Genomic DNA, 19,375 nt, shown 5'->3' on the forward strand with positions numbered 1-19,375 from the left:
GATTACTGAGTTCAAATCCCTCTCTTTAAATGTTAGAAATAGGGACCAAGGAAGTGATGATGTTTAGGAAGCAGCTATATGAAGGGAGAGTCACAAACAGAGTATGTCTCTGAAGTCCCAAGACAGAGTGATTTTTCCTTGATGCCAAAATAAATCGTAGTCGTTGTTTAAGAGCAGCGCCCACCTTCAGTCACATGCATGAGTGTGGCCATGAAGAGCAAGCTCTGTCTCTCGCCGAGGCTCTCCTCTGGAGCCAACAGAGCCAATTCCCAGAGAGTCTGGAGCTCCTGCCTCCTGGTCTGGCTTACCTGCATTTGTCTTCACTGGGTCACCCTCCATCTGGTAGCCATGATTCTTAGAATAGTAGCACCAGGGCACACTGATGGGTCCCTGGGGTCTCCAGCAGCAGCCACGCTGTTCACAGGTGGTCTGCAATAAGAGATTTAGTCACAGTAACTCCATTTGTTACTTGAACAGTCATTTACAAACATAATTTTGCACTTGTGATGCCATTCACTTTGTTTTACAAATTAAGGGAGCTGATATTTGGAGAAACTGTGTTATGTCCCACTCATGCAGAACTTGTACTCAAAACCAATCTTTCATTCCAATGTTCTTCCTCCTTACTGTTATTATATAACAATATAGGGACCACAAGGCAGTCCACATCTGCCATCACAATAAAACTGATAAATTTAAATATTCTAAACTAAAATATTGGTACATCACAATAACCCAAACTTTCAATTGGAATTCCATATACATAGGTTTGGTCTTTAGAAAACAAAGCATTGGCTTTGATTCAAAAGCTTTAAGATCAATTTTGCTTTGACTTTTAAAAGTTATATATATATATATATATATATCACATCACATTTATTTATTTATTTAGTCTCTCCACTCATCCCAAGGCAGAGAATAATTGTTCCTTGAAATCCAAATAGATTCCAATTCTTATTTAAGCAAGTTTCCTGCTTCATACCACAGTTAATGACCGAATCAAATAGAGACTAAAATGAACACAGTCCTTCTCACCTCACCTAATTTTGGAGAAGCAATGAGGTTACATAGGGAAAAGTACAAAGAAACCTCTCATCTTGAATGTGGCTAGACCCAGTGTCTTGTATATAGAATGTGGCAAAAACAACTAATCAAAGTAGATTAGAGCACAGAAAAGTGGTGTCCCCATCTAGCTGGCTCTCTCTCCCTGGCTCTGTTGGCGCCTCACTCTGGGAGAGGTGAGATGTATTGTGGACAGGCCCACATGGCAAGGGGTTGGGGGAGATCTCTGGCCAATAGCAAGCAAGAAACTGAGGTCTCCACTCCAACAATCTATGACACATTGAATCCCAGCAACAGTCGCATAAATAAGCTTGAGAAGGATCACCCCACAATCACAGCCAACACCATGATGGCAGTCTTCTGAAAGACTCTGAGCCAAAAGCACCCAGCTGGACAAAGGCCAGATTTCTGACCACATAAACTGTGAAAAAATAATGTATGTTGTGTTAGGCCATTAAGTTTTGGGACCTTTTGTCTCACAGCAATAGATAATTAATAGAAATGCGTCCTGCTACATTATTTTACAGATGAAGAAACTGAGGCCCCTGAGGGAAAGGTTCATAGAGGTGATGGGACCTGCCAGAGGAGACTCAGTTAACTACTGAGAAGGCTAGGACCAAATCTTCATTCTCTTCTGTCCATTTCCTTTTTTTCTATGGCCTGGAGTGAGCATCTGCTGAACACATTTTCAGGAGGATATGGTTAGCTATATAAAGACTTAGTGTAATGAAATGTTAATATTTATGCCAATAGCCAATATTAAAAATAGAAAAACTATGTCCATCTGTGTTTTATATTGCTGTGGGGTCAGGTGTCACTGTGAACTCAACTTCAACTAGCAGTTTTTGCTTTTTTCTGTAAAACCCCACTCAGATGAAACTTCAGTATAATAGGAAAAGAGAAGGTGTTGAAAGGGGTGTTGAATACAATAGTTCCTGTATGTTCCCCAGAGCTCAATGATTTCTTCATTGAAGTAGAAAGGACAAAGACCAAAGAGTGGCCAACCTGAATACATAGTTCCCGTAGTGGAGCTGAGCAGCTACGAGAAGTGGGAAGAGAAGCAAGCATATCTTATGTAAACACAAGAGTAATCAGTAAGTGAAACCCAGGAAAGTACTTGTAGAGAGAAGCTCTAAAACATGACAACCTGAATTGGACAGAAAGCACAAGCCACAAATATGCCCCTTTAAGTTGGAAAAAAATGTCTTTTAATTATCATGTCTTAAATACTTAATTTAAAAGATAAATACTTTAAGGATAAAAAATATCTGATTGCATTTAAATTAGCTAAGTTGCTGTAAGGAGGCACACTCAAAATTTAAGCTCACCAAAGGACTAAGAGTAAAAGTGTTTGATTAAACAGATATCTGAGAAGAATGCTAAACAATAGCTAGTATAAATGTGAAATATCAGACAAATAGACTTGAAGTAAAAATTCATTATTAAAGAGACATTGAAACACTATATGATGGTAAAAGGTTCAATTCACCATGAAATTTTATATGTAAATAATAATAAGGACTCAAAATATTTACAGAAAAAAATTTTTTTTTGAAATATGGAACACTTCACCAATTTGCATGTCATCCTTGTGCAGGGTCCATGCTAATCTTCTCTGTATTGTTCCAATGTTAATATATGTGCTGCCAAAACAAGCACTTAGAGGAAAGTTTTAAAGACTGACAAGGTACAATTGAAAAAGATGGTATACATGATGAAATAGTTTTTAAAGAGGTCCCTTAGTAGCTGATAAAGTAGACAAAAAGTAAAGATATTTCCCTTTTCACATAATGGACATGTAGGCTCCTGCACAAACACAAAGAGAGGCACTGAATTGCTCTCAGAGGTGGAAGCCAGATCCTGAAGACAGTTTAAGATGTAATCAAGCTTTGCTTGACCCATGTCCTTAACTCCTCCAATCCCAGTGCTTCTTCCACTTAAAAGAGAGGAGAAGAAACAAGCATTTTATGCTGAAGTCAGACATGACAGACAAAGGAAAACTCTAGAGCCCAGTCTTAGCATGAACATAAATGCAAAAGCTTAGATAAAAAGAAAAACTACTCAGCTTTTTCAGAAATCAGCAATATAGTCAATAATGACTGAGTAGTTTTTCCAGAGATACAAGGATCTTTTAATATTAAAAAAAAAAATCCTCTTGTGTGTCCCTCACAATAACTTACTAAAGGAAGTAAACCATATAATCATTAAAATGCATCAGTTGATCATGATAAAATTCTTAGCAAATTGGGAACAAACAGTAACTTCCTTAGTTGACCAGTGGGTATCTATCAAATGGTGAAATGTTAGAAACATTCCCTTTAAAATCAGAAGAAAAATCTATGTGACCCATGTTTATGATTTCCTATAACTAAAACTATATTAGAGGTCCTAATAATGCAATAGGACAAGAAAAGGAAGAAAACTTACCATAGACTGAAAATAAAACCAAATTATCATTACTTTCAGACATAATATTTAGATAGAAAACCAAGAAAAGTTATAGAAACAAGTAAAAAAAATAAGTTAATTACTATTTTATATAAGACTAGAGGCCCTGTGCATGAAATCATGCACCGGTAAGGTCCCTTAGCCTGGCCTGCGATTGGGTCAGATGGGGGCTGTTTTGCTCAGTCCTGATCGGGGCCGATGGAGGCTGAGGAGGGACCAAGGGAGGGTTCCAGGGTGTGTCCAGCCCATCTTGCCCAGTCCCAATTGGCTGGACCTTAGCAGCAAGCTAATCTACTACCGTAGTCAAGTGTCTGCCCCCTGGTGGTCATTGTGCATCATAGTGAGTGGTGGAACAGTTGAACAAATGATCAAATGAACAAACACTTAGCATATTATGTTTTTATAACATATGATCCTTTATTTTCTTCTTAAAGTTGTAATTTTTTTCTGAATGCAAGGGGCAAAAGGTTAACAGTTGCCACTATCAAGATGGGTGAGGCTACAGGAAGAGCAGGTTTCGGCATGTGCACAAGTGTAGGAGATCAAAAGTTCAATTTTGACATGTTTGTTTTGAGGTGTTTATTAGACATCCTAGTGGAGATGCTGAATTGGCAGTTGCATAGATAAATGTGGAATTCTAGTGGAGATGATGAATTGGCAGTTGCATAGATAAATGTGGAATTCAGGGAAGTGATTTAGAGTAGAGGCATTCCTCTGATATGTAGGCACCTAGGGGTTACTATTTATAGACATGAAATCATCAAAAAATTGAGTGTGGATAGACAAGATAGTTATAACATTTAGATGTCATATAGAAAAGGAAGATCATGTAGTGGTTTAAAAGGTACAAATTTCAAGTTATAAAAGAAAAAGTCATTGGGGATATAATATATAGCATAGTCACTATAGTTATAAAATTATGCATTCCATATTTGAAAGTAGATCTTAAAAGTACTCATCACAGTAAAAAACAAATTTTGTAACTATGTATGGTGGCAGATGTTAACTAGACTTAGTGTAGTGACCATTTTGCCATATATACAAATATTTAAATCATCATTTTGTACACCTGAACCTAATTTAATGTTCTGTCAGTTATACCTCAGTTTAGGAGAGAGAGGGTGAGAGAGCAGAGAGAGAGGGAGAGAGAAGGGTGGGGAAGAGAGAGAGAGAGAGAGAGAGAGAGAGAGAGAGAGAGAGAGAGAGAGAGAGAGAGAGAGAAATGCAAAGGAAACTGAGAAAAGTAGTGAATGGTATCCTCTGAAGAAAGAGTGTTCCCCTAAAAATGACTCTCATGTAAAGACTTAGGCACTATCAGCAGCTACAATTGAGCTGAGAATTTCTTCTCCTATTCAGGTTTAAGCTACCCATACTTTAGTTCTTTTTCAATCATCCATCTTGCTTCAAGGTATGGTGTTCATAAATTATGTTTCTGTGGACTGATGGCTAAAGCTGGTGACTCACTCAGGCCCAGTCTCCTAGCATCTGTCTCAGACAACACAATGAAGTGTTTGGATGTGACCCAATAGACAATAGGTGCTCAAATTAGGTAGAAATATAATAAAAGCAAGACATTCAAGACAGCAGTTTCAGTCAGGCATATAATGGAATAAATGGGGATAAACTGGATTCAGAAGAGATGCTGAGAGTTACTGGAACAATCCAAGCATACAGTCGCAATGGCCTAGTGTGATCGCCGTGAGAATGGGAATCAAGTGCTTGCTCTGGACAACATTGTTAAACTAACTAAAATACATGTAACACTGGTCAAAGGGATAAAGGAGAGAGCCAGGCAAAAGTTCAGCTGTTTCTTCCCCAGAGACTAAAAGCACAATGGAATTACTAACCGAAATCTCATAGTTGAGAAGGGAGAGCAGATTTGGTGAGGAGTTCAATACCTCACTGCATTTATTAAAAGCTCCTATAATAAAACACTAAAGAAATATTACTGAAACAGTAATGACATCTGAAGTTTACCAATAGCCAGGAACATGATGGGGTATGGAGGGAGAGGGAACAGACTTAGGATAAATTGGTCCTCTAGGTGGGCTTCCGAGCAACCCGTTTCCTAACACACAATGACAAATGCAAGTAAATGGGCATGGATCAACTTGCTGCAAGCCTAGTGTGTCAAACATCCTGTTTAGGTATGACATGTCTGGACCACAACTTCCCATCCCTACTGACAAAGCAGCATGTTAAAGGACCTCTATTCTCTCTCTACCCCTTCCTCTCTCTCTCTCTCTCTCTCAAAAAAAAAAAAAAAAAATCAATGGGGAAAAAATATCCTTAAGTCAGGATTAACAAAAAAATAAAAATAAAGGACCTCTATCATTAAGCTCCAATCTACCTTTCAGTCTTAAACATTATCTCCTCTCTGGCACCCACCCTATATCTTGGCCACATGGGACCATTCACTGTCATATATGTGTCCCACAATTTCCTCTTCTGTCACTTAATTTACATCATCTCTTGTATCTTGAAATCACTTTCCATTCCTCCCATCTCTGTCAAAATCCTATGTATCTCTAATTACATGCTTTCACTTTCTCCTTGATAATAATCTCTTCTGTTTTCTGATCTCAGGAGTATTTTTTCCCCCAGATTGTATGAAGTTTTATTTCACTTCCCAGTTATTTACTTACTTAGCCTATATCCTCTAATAGAATCTATGAAAAGAGGCCTGGTGGTTATACTAGAGGCCTGTTGTACAAAATTCGTGCATAGGTAGAATCACTAGGTCTGGCTGGCAATCAGGGCCAATCAGGTTCCTCCCACCTCCCGCCTTCCTGCCTCCTCCTTTCCCCACTCCCTTAGCACCCTGCAGCCACCACTGGCCACCCACCATGTTCTGTGCCACCCCCTGGTGATCAGTGCACATCATAGCTAGTGATTGAATTTCCACTCTCCTGGTCAAACTCCCGAAGGGACACTTTGCATATTGGTATTTTACATATATATGTTTAAGTGAACATAGCTATAACCCCAAATACTAAACTTTGTGGCATCTGGCCCCATACTGAAGTGGTTCTGTCTTTGTTTTCCTTTCTATTTTGTATCTTCTTTTTCCTTTGTTTCTAAAGCCTTTTTGTCTTTCCTGTTTCTCATTACATGATTTCATTCAGTCTCTAATGGCTGCTCCGAGCTGCTGTGTATGAAAAGCCAACCTCTGACACTTGACTCCAAAGGTCTTCCAATTCTAAATCCATCTTTCTATTCAGCCTCATTTCCTCCTAACTCTAAGCCTCTACACTAATCCAAGGTCAGGGTAAGATGCCAGATGAAGGAAGAGGAGTGAACACCATAATAGTCTTGATAAAGTAAACTGGTCTTACCAGAATGTCACCTACCATAGCAGGCTTGCTGCCCTTCTGTGACCTAACAGCTGGTCTAGGCGCTGCTTTATCCTGTCCTGGGGATTTCCTGATTATTAGCTATCTATCAGATTGGATCTCTCTTGCCTTCTACACAGCCTCTGGGCTTCCTGACTCATTTTGTCCCATCATTCTGCTCCAATCTGCAGTGCATAGTCATTTTCTTTATCTGGCTCTGTTTGCCTTATCCACCTTAACTTTCAGTTTTCTCAGAGACCCAGCCCACCTAATCCCATGTCTTATCTCTAATCTGTTCTCTCTTTGCTGCCTTAGTTCTCTCTGACTCAGCATATATGCCATTTCAGTCAATACCAAAGGCTCAAATTGTAAGTTTCCATAGTTCCCATCTCTGTGACTTTGTCCACATTATGGGCTGAATTCTATCCCCAGAAAAGATAAGTTGAAGTCCTAATACTCATTACCTCAGAATGTGGTCTTGTTTGCAAATAGGGTTGTTGCAGATGTAATTAGTTAATATGATATCATACAGGAATAGAGTGGACTCCTATTAAAATGGGAAATGTGGATGTATGGAGAGAGAGAGAGAGAGAGAGAGAGAGAGAGAGAGAGAGAGAGAGAGAAAGAGAGACAAGATGTCAAGAACTGACAGTCATCACCAGCAGCTAAGAGAGAATCAAGGAACATATTCTTTCTCAGAGCCCTCTAAAGGAACCAACCCTACCCATGCCTCAATTTTGGACATCTAGCCTCCAGAAGTGTGATAGGGAAAAAATAGAAAATGTCTTTTGCTGTTAGAATCATTATTTTAGATAAGCCAAAACATAAACTCTCAAACACAGCATAGACTGCCCCAGCCCACTGGCAACAGGATGGTCACAGAGTATACCATGTGCCCACACATCACCTGTAGTGAGTGTCCTTTGTGTCTGACACAGCTCTGCCATTTCAGTGGACTTCACTCAAAGGCTGCATTTTGCACCTGGCCTCTAATACACACACACACACACACACACACACACACACACACACACACTGAGTGGCCAGATTATTATGTGTTCAGAGATCATAATAATCTGGTCACTCGGTGTATTTTATAATCATTATATTCAGCTGGACTTCAGCTCCTGATCAAGAAACCCTGCCCTAAAGCAAACATCCAGATGCCTACACTATCTTAATCTGGTACTTATTACCTCTTCTTTCAAAGTATGGCCCTTAATACTTTGTCCTTATTTTAAATGTTTTATGTACGTGTATGACTTTATTGTAGATCCTAGATAACCTTTTGAAATTTTGAAAGGAGGGAGACTGATAGAGAAAGGTCAAGAATAGAGGCAGTAACAGAGTCAGAGAAAACCAGTAACCAAGTAGTGTTGCCAGCTAAGAAACAAAACCATTACGGTATAAGTTCCAAGTCTTGCCTGGGACATACTTACACTAAAATACTATTCATTGTTTATCTGAAATTCAGATTTAAGTGGGAAGCCTGCACTTTTATTTGCTGAATCTGTCAACCCAAAAGCATCTTCCAGCACGTCCTCTCCCAAAGCCGTTCTATCATACAAACAAGGACAGAGTCTTAATTTGCCTGAGCCACCAAGAGCTGCATTGAAAACTCTCTGGGAATGATGAAGAGAAAACAAAAACTATGAAAACAAACAAAGAAGCTCTCTAACAGCATAAACTCAATGAAAACAAGACCCAGAACTCAAACCTTTGTGGGCGACTGGTCCGGGATACAGTTTATCCGCTCCGATTCATTGACCATGGGGCACTCAGGGGGGGTACTCGTTCCAGAATCTGAGACTATCCCAAAAGCAAATAAAAAATTACCATTAGACAGACTTGGTATCACAGACATTTGATATCCCCAAAGTTCACAACCCCTCCCGTTATATGAACTCTACTACTGATCAGGTTTTTCTCTGATGTCCTTGAAATGCATTCACTTCATAAAGCCTCACTTTGTTCCCACTGATTGCATCCACCTCCATGCACACCTGCATCACCTTCTACCACCGAGGCCCTCCCCTATGAGACAGTGCATTAAGAACAAGGAATCTGACTCAAGCATTTGATCAGAAACTAAGTCTTCCTCTTCTAGTCCAGGGGTCAATGAACTATGGCCTGTGTGTCCACAGCCCGATTATTGAATAAAGTATTGCTGGAACACAGTCACACCAGCATTTTTATGTATTGCCGATATCTGTTTTTGTGCTACAGTGACAGAATGAAGTAGATGTGACAGAAGACTGCCTGTCCCACAGTAGAGCAAGCATGTCAAACTTCTGGCCCGAGGGCCACGAGCCTCATTTATTGGCCCTCAATTCTGTTTGCTCAGCCAACAGGCAGTTCCTTCTGGTGCCAAGTCCCAAGATCAGGATAGTGGCATCCTATATAAACATAAAGTCTCCTACAGGGAGCCCACTGATCTAGAAACTGGCAGCTAGAATCTGCCCAAGGATTTTGATTCAGATTTTTAAAATTAGTAAAATGTAAAAAGGCACATTTAATGCATTCTAGTATGAGGAAGTGAGATTTCTCTAAGACACTGCAATAAATTAATAATGACATTAAGTTAAAACAATGAGGCTTTCAATTAGTTTTCATTATTCCAATTCAAAAGTGCTGGATTAAAAGAATTTTGTATTTGTTCCAGTTTCTGCATATCACTTTGAGTTCTATCTTCAATCACAGAATTTTAAGGAGTGAACAAATTTTGAGGTTATTCCATCAAGCTCCCCATGAAAGCAGAAATTGCCAGGACTGGGAATGAGATCAAGGGCCACAGACTGACTGACCTTTCATGGACTGAAGGGTAAGAAATCATAAATAACAACACAATCCATCCTCTCTTTTAGAATAATACAATTAAATATACTTTTAAATTTATTTTTTCAATTATAGTCTACATTTAATATTATTCTATATTAGTTTCAGGTGTACAGCAAAGTGGTTAGAAAATCATGTACTTTACAATAAACTTTTAATAAAATAACACTTGTAGTTGTTATTTTTTTTTATTTTATTTTTTTTAAGGAACCAGGCTTTGGCCTGAAATACTTTAACTTCTTCTTTGACTGCCTTCCCTATAAGGATATTATTCATTATTACTAATAACAGGCCTAAAATAAGTCAATGAAATTTGGAAAATATAGTTCATGTCAGTTGTAGAATCTTGCACTGTGCTAATTGGGAAATGAAAGTGCCAGAACTTAGGCCAACAGTGAATCCCTACTGAACTGCCACAGTTTGCTTAGGTGCTTCCCAACACACACTCACACTCACACACATTCATAGACACACACACTCACACACATTCACACACACTCACATTCACACATATTCATACACACACACACACTCACAGCAAAGAACACAAAGCATTCTTCCCTGCCACTTATGAGGATTTTGCTCTGTTAAGAGCAACACATGTAGGAATCACACCCGAGTTCCTTCTTACCTGTGGATTTCATAGACTCTTGGGCAGAAAGCACAAAGATTGGAATAGTGATGATAAACACAATAAGCAGGAGAGCACTGAGCATAAGCTCCAGCGAAGTAAAATCTTTCAGCTTCGTTCTTGCCATCTGTAAAAGGAAAAAACAATTTCAGATTTGAAAAGGATTTTAAATTTCCCATATTTATTTAATAGATATAGCTAGTCAGTTTTCTTTAATGAAAAAGCCCAAATGTATTCTTAAGTAGATGGACAACAAATCCCGTGTACTCATTACATAGAACAAAAAATTATCAACTCATGGCCAATCTCATCTTCATTCCAGCTTACTTCTCTCCCTAACCTTGCATTATTTTTAGGCAAATCTCAGATTTCATTACTTTTCATCTGAAAATGTTGAAGTCTATTTCTTGAATAAGAAATTTCACAGAAGATGAGAAAAATTATATCATACCTAAATTATTTTTAAAATAATCCCGTAATCATGAACTATCTAGTCAATGTTGACATTTCCATCATTGTCTGATTTTTTTAAATTTTTTAATTGATTTCAGAGAGAGGAAGAGGGAGAAAGATAGAAACATCAATGGTTCATAGATCAACTCTCAACCACTGAAGCCACATTAGCTAGGCTAATAATTTTTTATAGTTTGTTTGTTGTATTCTCATAGGATGCAAGTAAGGTTTATATATTATAATTCATTTACATTTAAGTGTTTTGTAATTAATAGTGTTTGGTTTGTAGATTTTCCTACAATTTGGATTTTATCAACTCTACCCCCATGAATGCTAAGATGTTTCTTTATAAATTATTAGATCTAGAATTTTGATCATATTTGGTTTGGTTTTTTAGCAAGAATGATGCATAGGAGGCATAGAATCTTCCAGAAGGAGACATAAAATCTATCAGATTCTCCTTTCTTTATGTTATCAGCCATTGGTGAGCATTCCTTAGATCCATTATATCATTAGGAGTTGTGAAATAGTAGTGCTGTAATTCTATCATTCTTTATTTATGAGAATTATGCCTCACATGCAGTCCTTTCCAGAAATTTCCTTCAGCACCTTCATCTTAGGACATTGTCCTTTCTTAGGGACAGTTCTGATTCTAGACTGAGTTGTGGCCCTGACCTGTATCAGTAGCAAGTATTATAATAGCAAGCCTCTCACTCATATCTGTCCTTCCCATGGTTTTCCCTAATGTCACTGCCTTTAGCCCTCCTTTCTCTGACCCTACTACTGTCATGTTTTACAAAGCTTTTCCTTTGCAGGTCAACATTCCATATTTTCTCTCAAACAATAATTAAAACATATCATTTGGTCACTTTTAAAGTTTACTATCTTTGAAAGGGAAAACTTGACATCCCCTGCCATTAGCTTACCCAAGATCTAAGAACCTCAGGATAACCTGTTTACCTAGGATAGCAATACCCTACATTGACTGCATCTATATTCTCAAAGATACTGAGATATAAGAATAGCCAAGCTCAAGTTTTCCATTGTGCACCTAAAAGGACTGAGGTGCTTTAATGACCTCGTGGGACGATTAGTGGCCCTGTCTCCCACCTTAAGGATCTTCTGTCTTTCTTGTTTTATGTGAGAATGAATATCTATGAACATAACACTTCTCCAAAAGCATGAGAAATCATAGAAAGCCATATTATAGTGTAGAAACGTGCCACTCATTAGGAAGTGAAGCCAACAGCAAGTCTCAATCAGAATGGAAGGAGAAAGTTCTCTTAGTGCCATAGAAGATCTTATACATAGAAGAAGTATATAAATCTATTGTCAAGTTGGGTGGTGTAATGGAATGATTTCTAAAATGAGTCTCATTGACCTGACAGTTTCTTGTATCCCCTTAAGTTGTCTATAGAATCAAACATAAAGAAGCGTTTGAAGGAAAAGGAGTGGAGAGAAGAGAGAAGTAGAACAACAATCTATGTGAATGGAGTTGTTGGTCTTGAAGCCTGACAAATGTGTAATGTCTTCATTACTTGTTATACCAAATGGTGTTTTCTACAGTCTAATTCTTAATAATCATCATAGCTAAATTTTTTGGCTTCTGTGTCCAGGTATTTTCCCAGCATTACTAGTCATCATTACAACCCTGAAATTCAGGCATTATTCATCTTCATTTTATAAGAGAAAACAGAGGTCAGAAAACTACAAAACTTGTCAGTAATCACAGAGAAATAGTGGAACTGAAGTTAACTCCCAGTCTATGCTCCAAAGGCATGCTTCTTTCCATGACCACATCAGAACACACCCCTCCCCCACACCCACTATCTCCACTTACCAGAATTTTGTTCCTTCAGGTCAAACAATATCTCCTCCAGGACTTCTAATTAATAAGCCTCCCTCCTTCTCTTTCTCCCAGGCATGCTATCTGCATCTATATTCATAACTAACTTTTGAGCTACTAAAGGCAGTGAGTAAGCATGTCCTACCCTCTCTGAATTACCCCTCTTAGCCTGAGAGCCTGAGGTATTGAGTCCTGTGCTCTGTGAGCAGCTGGGCAGTAGAACCCAGGCAGAAAGCACAGTGCCTTCTCCAGCTGAGAGTTGCCTCTTCTAGAAACCCAGACCACTTTCAATTAGCCTAGTGATGCCATCATCATTTCTGTTGTGTTCACAGTGTGAAAAGTATTAGGAAGAACTCTACAATGCCTCACAGAATACCTCCTGGCTCATGCTCCAAATGAGTATTTGCTGATTTGGGAGCAAGACTGAGTGGAAACACCTCCACAAACACGTTTGTGTCCTATATGCACTGCTGAGATCTCACTCCTCTTTCCCAAGAGGTAAGGGAAGGATAAAATGAGAAACTGTGCCTTCATCCCAGGACCCTCACCAGTAACCATGAGAGTACAAGCAAAAATGAAAAAAAAAAAAAAAAACAGTAACATTTGGACTTAAAAAATAATGTACGTTAGAGGGTTTATCTTACAAAAGGATCCAAGTCGAGTTTCCTTTCAAGCAATCATTTTGAAGTACCCAGAAGAGGTCCATTGGTATCTCCGGGGAGGTTTCCTTCAGAATATACAGCCACCTCCCTCTCCATAGGACCTTTGCAACTGTTATTCATATCAGTGTGAACCTTTACGCGAGTTGTAACATATAAGAAGCAGTTGAAAACCATCTCTTTATAGCTAAAATATACACTAATAAATATACTTTCTAGAAAACAACACTCCACAGCCCCTTCATAAGCCCAGGCACAGCTGAACATTGGCCCCTTCCTCACCCACTCCCCGAGCTCTCCTGCTCTGAGCTCATGAGTGGTCTCTCTAGACAGGAGTGGACTCTCTGGATGGAGTGGTCTCTGGATGGAGTGGAGTCTGTAGGCAGGAGTAGCCTCTCTGGGCAGAATTGTGCCTGGCTCCAGTAAAGACCCACTTCCCCGAGCTGATGAGGAGCTCAGACAGTCTCTGTTCTTATATACCCAGCACAATGGCCCTGTCTGCTTTTCTTTTTCCATTTTTTTTCCCCAGACACATTTCTTTTGCTACATCTTTATAAGAATGTCAATTTGGAAAAGAAAAAAGGTAAAATCCTATGATCACTCTACCATCTTGGACTCTCCTCTAGAGGTTTTAAAAGTTCTGAAGAGGACTTTAATATTTAACTCCCCTCCACTCCTATCTGAGAATCACTTTGGGAATTTTGAGTTCATCAAGTCATTTGATAATATTGTATGATATTAGCCTATGGGGGAAGTGGCCAGTGTAAATTGAGGACAATGAAAGAAGAGATGAATATGAAGTAGGAGGCAATAATAAGGAAAAATAAAATAACATATTTGGAGAGAGTAGTTGGTGAATGATTGTCCCTTTGTGAAAGTTTTCAACCCCATCAAAGCACCCCTACTAAAACCTTCACTACTCTACGCCTGGCTCAGTGGTGACCGAGAATAAATTTTCCGAAGGCTTTTTCCCCATTGGTGTATTTACTTCCTTAATTTACAACATCTTACTCACTTCTATTTCAAATTGTGAGTTCCCATGGTATAAAAGTTATACCTGCTTATTTCTCTAAATTTTCTTCCTAACTACCTACTATCAGTATCTCAATACTTATTGACTAGTATTTTATTTACCAATTAAACATTTACAAATTACCTACATACTTCCTGCTTGTAGTATCCATGAAAGTATTTTAGAAAATAAAATGATGATGCCTGCCTTAAGTAAGCTTAAAGTCCAATACTGTTATTTCCTTCTACCCAATAAAAGTGATGTAAGTTAGAAAGAGTACTCTTCCTTGAGAACTAGAAGACCTGAATTTTATTCCTCCTTCTGCCAGATGACCTTGAGAAATTTATTTAAGGTTTCTGGTCCTCAGTTTCCTCATTTGCAAATGAAAGAGGTTGAACTGGAAGATCTATAGAATTCATATTAAAAGCTGGTATGAGTGGATCACACAAATTGCTTGCTTTTTAACCCCTCCAACTCACAAAACAGTCCTGTGCCAAACACTTCATTACTATTTTCCTTCATCATATTCCCATGTTCTCCTTCTCAAAACATCGAACATGTGAAGTACAGCATGAGAAGACCTGAGCCCTCCTATTTCTTGCTGCAATGGCCAAAAGAATGTACTTACTACTCTAGAGTTTCAGCTTTCTCTTTTTCATGAAAGGAGAATTAATAATATCTACCGTTACTAATGCATATTGTCACTTTATTGTGAAAATCAAATAAACCACTTAAATAATAAAGTATTGTGTGCCATTATATTATTATGTACCATAGAGAAGATAGTGGATGCTGGATAAGAAACAGCATGTTCCTAAGAAACACGTGAACCTCACATTCAGTGAGTGTGGCACTGAACCTGACTCGGCACTTTTAAAGGGCAAATGCATATTGCTGGCTGCTGTCATCATGAACCTGTTCCCGTGGGAGGACTCCTATCTGCTTAAGTGGTTTATGACTGCAAGTGTCACACGTTATCTGAGACACAGAATGAAAAGCTAGGAAGAAATAGGAGGAGCCTTGAGCAGTCTTGCCCATTCAAGGTCCACTTTCTCCACCAACCCCCCCACTGACCCTCTCCCAGCCTGTCTGCAAAATCACACCATCTTTACTAAAAAACAAAACAAAACAAACAAGCAAAAAAAACCCCACAAAAACTCAACCCACATCTATCCTAGCCAGTTGGACTCAATGGAAAGAGCATCAGCCTGTGAACAGAAGGGTCACAGGTTCAATTCTGGTCAAGGGTTCGATTCTGCCTGGCTTGTGAGCTTGGTCCTTAGTAGGGGGAGTGCAGGAGGCAACCAATCAATGATTCTTTCTCATCATTGATGTTTCTATCTCTCTCTGCCTCTTTTTCCTCTCTGAAATCAATAAAAATATATTAAAACAAACTAACAAGAAAACACATCTTCTCTCTTCTTTTCTCAGGTTTTAATTCAAAGCTCCCCAACTTGAGAATCTTAAGTCCGCAGCTCAACCTTGTTTGATATATTCTCACAGCTTCATTCTCCATCTCATTGATGTGTTTGTGCTCACACAACCTCCACATTCTTCTCACCCTTGCTCAGTCCTTTGCCCAAGGAGCCAATGACAAGTGGATTTGTTTCTGGATGAAAAATTGCTGTTTGTCAATGGAATGCCCTCTTACCATAAGGGAAATGGAGCTGGACCCTTCTCAACAACAAGGATTGCCTTGTTTTTCCTAAAATCAACTACCCAATTCTGTCTAATTTGTCTTACTGCCCTGTCTTCAGTACCTCACCTTCTTATAAAATATCCCACAATATTAACATTGCATGTAAAATTCCAAAAAGATCAATGGAATTTTAATATACGTGTCTGATATAATTAAATTAAGTTATGAAGTAAAGAGTGATCTGATGTTCACAAAAAAAGAAGAAGTATCAGAATGCTCATCAAAGTGTTCTCTTTTTTCTTTGGTGGTTGCTAATAGCTGTGAGATAAATGTTTATTTAAATTTTTTTCCTGTGTTTGTTAACACACTGTGTTAGACACTCTCAAGAAAAGGCACCCACACAATGCTAGCCAAATGATAAACACCATATGCTCAATGAAGATTTGGCAGAAACTGTTAAAATTATTTCCACCCACAGTTTGGAATTCCATTTATAGAAATTTAGCAAATTAACATATATACACATGTGGGAAGCAATGTATGTACAGATAAAGGTTTTTATTGTAGCAAGACATATAATACATGTAATAGCAAAATATTAAAAATAGTATAAATATTTATAGAGTGAAAACAGAGTAAAATGTGCAATAAAACACAATTTAAAAATACCCAAAATCGCGATGTGGTGATTTTAAAATAAAAAAGTCCACAAATTCTTTGATTCTCCTCTTTTCAAGAGGGGGAGCCAAGCACCCCTCCCCACTCACTGAGAGTGGGCTGGACTTCACAGCTCACTTCCAACAAACAGAGCATGGTGGAAGGATGGAGTGGGACTCCCGAGACTCCGTTAGAAAAGGCATTGCAGTTCCCTCCTCCTTCTTTCTCTTGGATCACTTCCTTGCTCCTTTTTGGGTTATTTCTTGGAGAAACCAGCTGCCATGTCATAATAACACACAAGGGCCTGTGGAACAGTCCAACAGCCAGCAAGAAAGGGAGGCCATTAGCCAATAGCCACATGAGTGAGGCCTCTCAGAAGAGGATCTGCCAGTCCCAGTGAAGCCTTCCATGGCTGTAGCCCAGGCAACATCCTGGCTGCAACCTCATAGGAGACCTGGACCCAGAACCACCTACCTAAGCTATATTCTTAAGCCATAGAAACTGTGAGATAATAAACGTTTATTGCTTTAAGTTGTTAAATTTGGGGATAATTTGTTACTCAGTAATAGATAATTAACATAGTTGGGTCTATATGACTTTTGAATAATATATCAATTGCATTTAAAAGTACCTGTTTGCCTCTTATTAAAAGTCCTTTTGTATCATATATTCAAATGTGGTTACCTGCTCTATGGTGCAATCATCATTATTTCTAGCTATAAGAGAGAAACATTTTCTTAGCCAAAGGAAAAAAAAGAAAAAAGCCCTCAGCAGCATCTTCTGATTGACCTTCCTTCCCAAATTACAAGATCAAGAAAAATGGCAAAATGCAAATAGAATAGGAAGTCATTTAAATAGCAAGCCTTAATCGTCATTAATCTGTGAATATCTACTGGTATTCATATGACAAATACAAATTGTGCGAATTAATGATAATGATAATCACAACTAATGATGTTTGTGTGGCTGTGAGAAGAAATTTCAGAATTTGTTGCATGCAATCCTCATAACATTCCCAAGCCAGTTACGGCCACTAGCCCTGCTTTCAAAGGAGAGGGAATTAAGCTTCAGGAAGGTCAGATCACTTCTCTGATGATAAGGAACATAGTTGATAAGGAACAAAGCCACAACTTGAATACCTACTCTGTGACTCCACAGCCAGACTCTTAACTATTACTCATTGTTCTATGCTATAATGTCCCCACTGTACACAAGATAAAGTTTTTGTGAGATGTGGTTTTATCAAATAACTAGTGGTCCAGTGCACAAAATTTGTGCACTGTCAGGGTTGGGGGTTCTCTCAGCCCAGCCAGCCCCTTCTCACAGTCCAGAAGCCCTCAGTGGATGTCCTACAGATGGCTTAGGCCTGCTTAGGCCTCCCTCTGCCGGGGGTGACCAGCTGATCAAGGAAAGGCACCACCCCCATCACCCTCTCATGCTGTTGCCTCTGGCCTCCCTCTTTAGGAGGCAACCTGGTGATCAGGGGAAGGTGACTCCCCCATCATGTCTCTGCTGTTGCCACTGACAGCCACGAAGCTGCCTGAGCTCAGTATTCACAGCCACTTTGACTTGCCTGTGCCTCATCTGGCCATCATTGCCTGAGCCTCGGGCCCTCACAGAGGCAGCAGCCATCAGCAGCTTGCCTAAGCCTGGGGCCAGCCCTGGGAAAGTGGCAGTTGCCATCCTGTCCCTGATGCTGCAAGTCCCTGACCAGGGCCAGCCCTGGGAAAGTGTCAGCGGCCATCTGTGGCTTGCCTGAGTCACAGGTCGGCCCTGGGCAAGCGGCAGCCACCATCGGGTCCCCAATGCTGCAAGTCCCCACCCCTATCCCTGACACTGCAAGTCCCTGCCCACCTGCACCTGCTGCACATGCACCCTGCTGATGGGTCGTTACTGTGATGAACCAATTTGCACATTACCCTATTATTAGATAAATGTCTGAATCATTAGCCACGTACTTAGAATGTGTGTGGTACTATGCGAAGCACTTACATGCATTATTTCCCTTTGTCTTCATAACCACCTTACAAGCCAGGACTGCAATTTTCCTGCTTTATAAATAAGTTAAGTGAACCTAACAGAGGCTAGAACGACTAGGTCCAGACCTCAGAACCAGGCTTCAACAAGCAATCTGAATCCACAACCAACTTGCACAATGTGATACAAATGCAGAAAATCTATATATTCATAAATAACTAAGGTTTCAATTAAGAGGACGTAGAATAGAAAGATACCTAAGTCCTTCCAAAGACAACCATTTAGTTAGAAGGCTATGGAAAGGGAAGGAAACAAAACTCCTGTAACATTTTTCTCCATCACACCTGGGGGATTTAGAAATGGATTTGTAAGCAGCTGGTATACTTCAGGTATGACCACAGGCCTGTTTTAAATTATCTGCAAGGACAAGGAGAATGAACTGCTGACACACCACATTACTCATTGGGTTATCAATGCTATGTCTTTGGTGGAATGGGAGATCTCACTGAAGTTTAGTTAAAACAGAGCTTGTAGACTCAGCCTGGGTCCAGAGAAACACACTCATACAAGGGTGCATGCACGCAGACACGGATACCCACAAGAAAAAAAGATGAGTGCACTGAATTCTGTTTTGCATATCTGTGTGTGTAATTTTGAGACTTGGTGTATTTTTTGATCATTTAACAAATTAACAAGGGCATTTTGACTAAAGCAAATCAACGCGAGTCCACACACACACACACACACACACACATACACACACACATGTACAGCCGCAGTGAGCAGTTTACAAACGCACCTTGTCACTGCCCAGCGCAGCTCCT

General features: G+C 39.3%; 1 protein-coding gene across 1 annotated transcript in view; it reads right to left on the reverse strand.

Moving 5' to 3' along the window:
* The window catches only part of MGAM (maltase-glucoamylase), a 73,037-nt gene extending 53,662 nt beyond the window's left edge, over window positions 1-19,375 (reverse strand). The window contains exons 1-4 of the mRNA XM_084896952.1: window positions 19,351-19,375; window positions 10,309-10,435; window positions 8,560-8,651; window positions 309-429 (exon numbers count right to left, since the gene is read on the reverse strand). Of these exons, the coding sequence (XP_084753078.1) occupies window positions 309-429; window positions 8,560-8,651; window positions 10,309-10,435 (340 nt within the window). The 5' untranslated portion in view covers window positions 19,351-19,375. The remainder of the gene's footprint in view (window positions 1-308; window positions 430-8,559; window positions 8,652-10,308; window positions 10,436-19,350) is intronic.

The sequence above is a fragment of the Pipistrellus hanaki genome (assembly GCF_964339955.1).
Source record: "Pipistrellus hanaki genome assembly, chromosome: 10".
Taxonomy (NCBI): domain Eukaryota; kingdom Metazoa; phylum Chordata; class Mammalia; order Chiroptera; family Vespertilionidae; genus Pipistrellus; species Pipistrellus hanaki.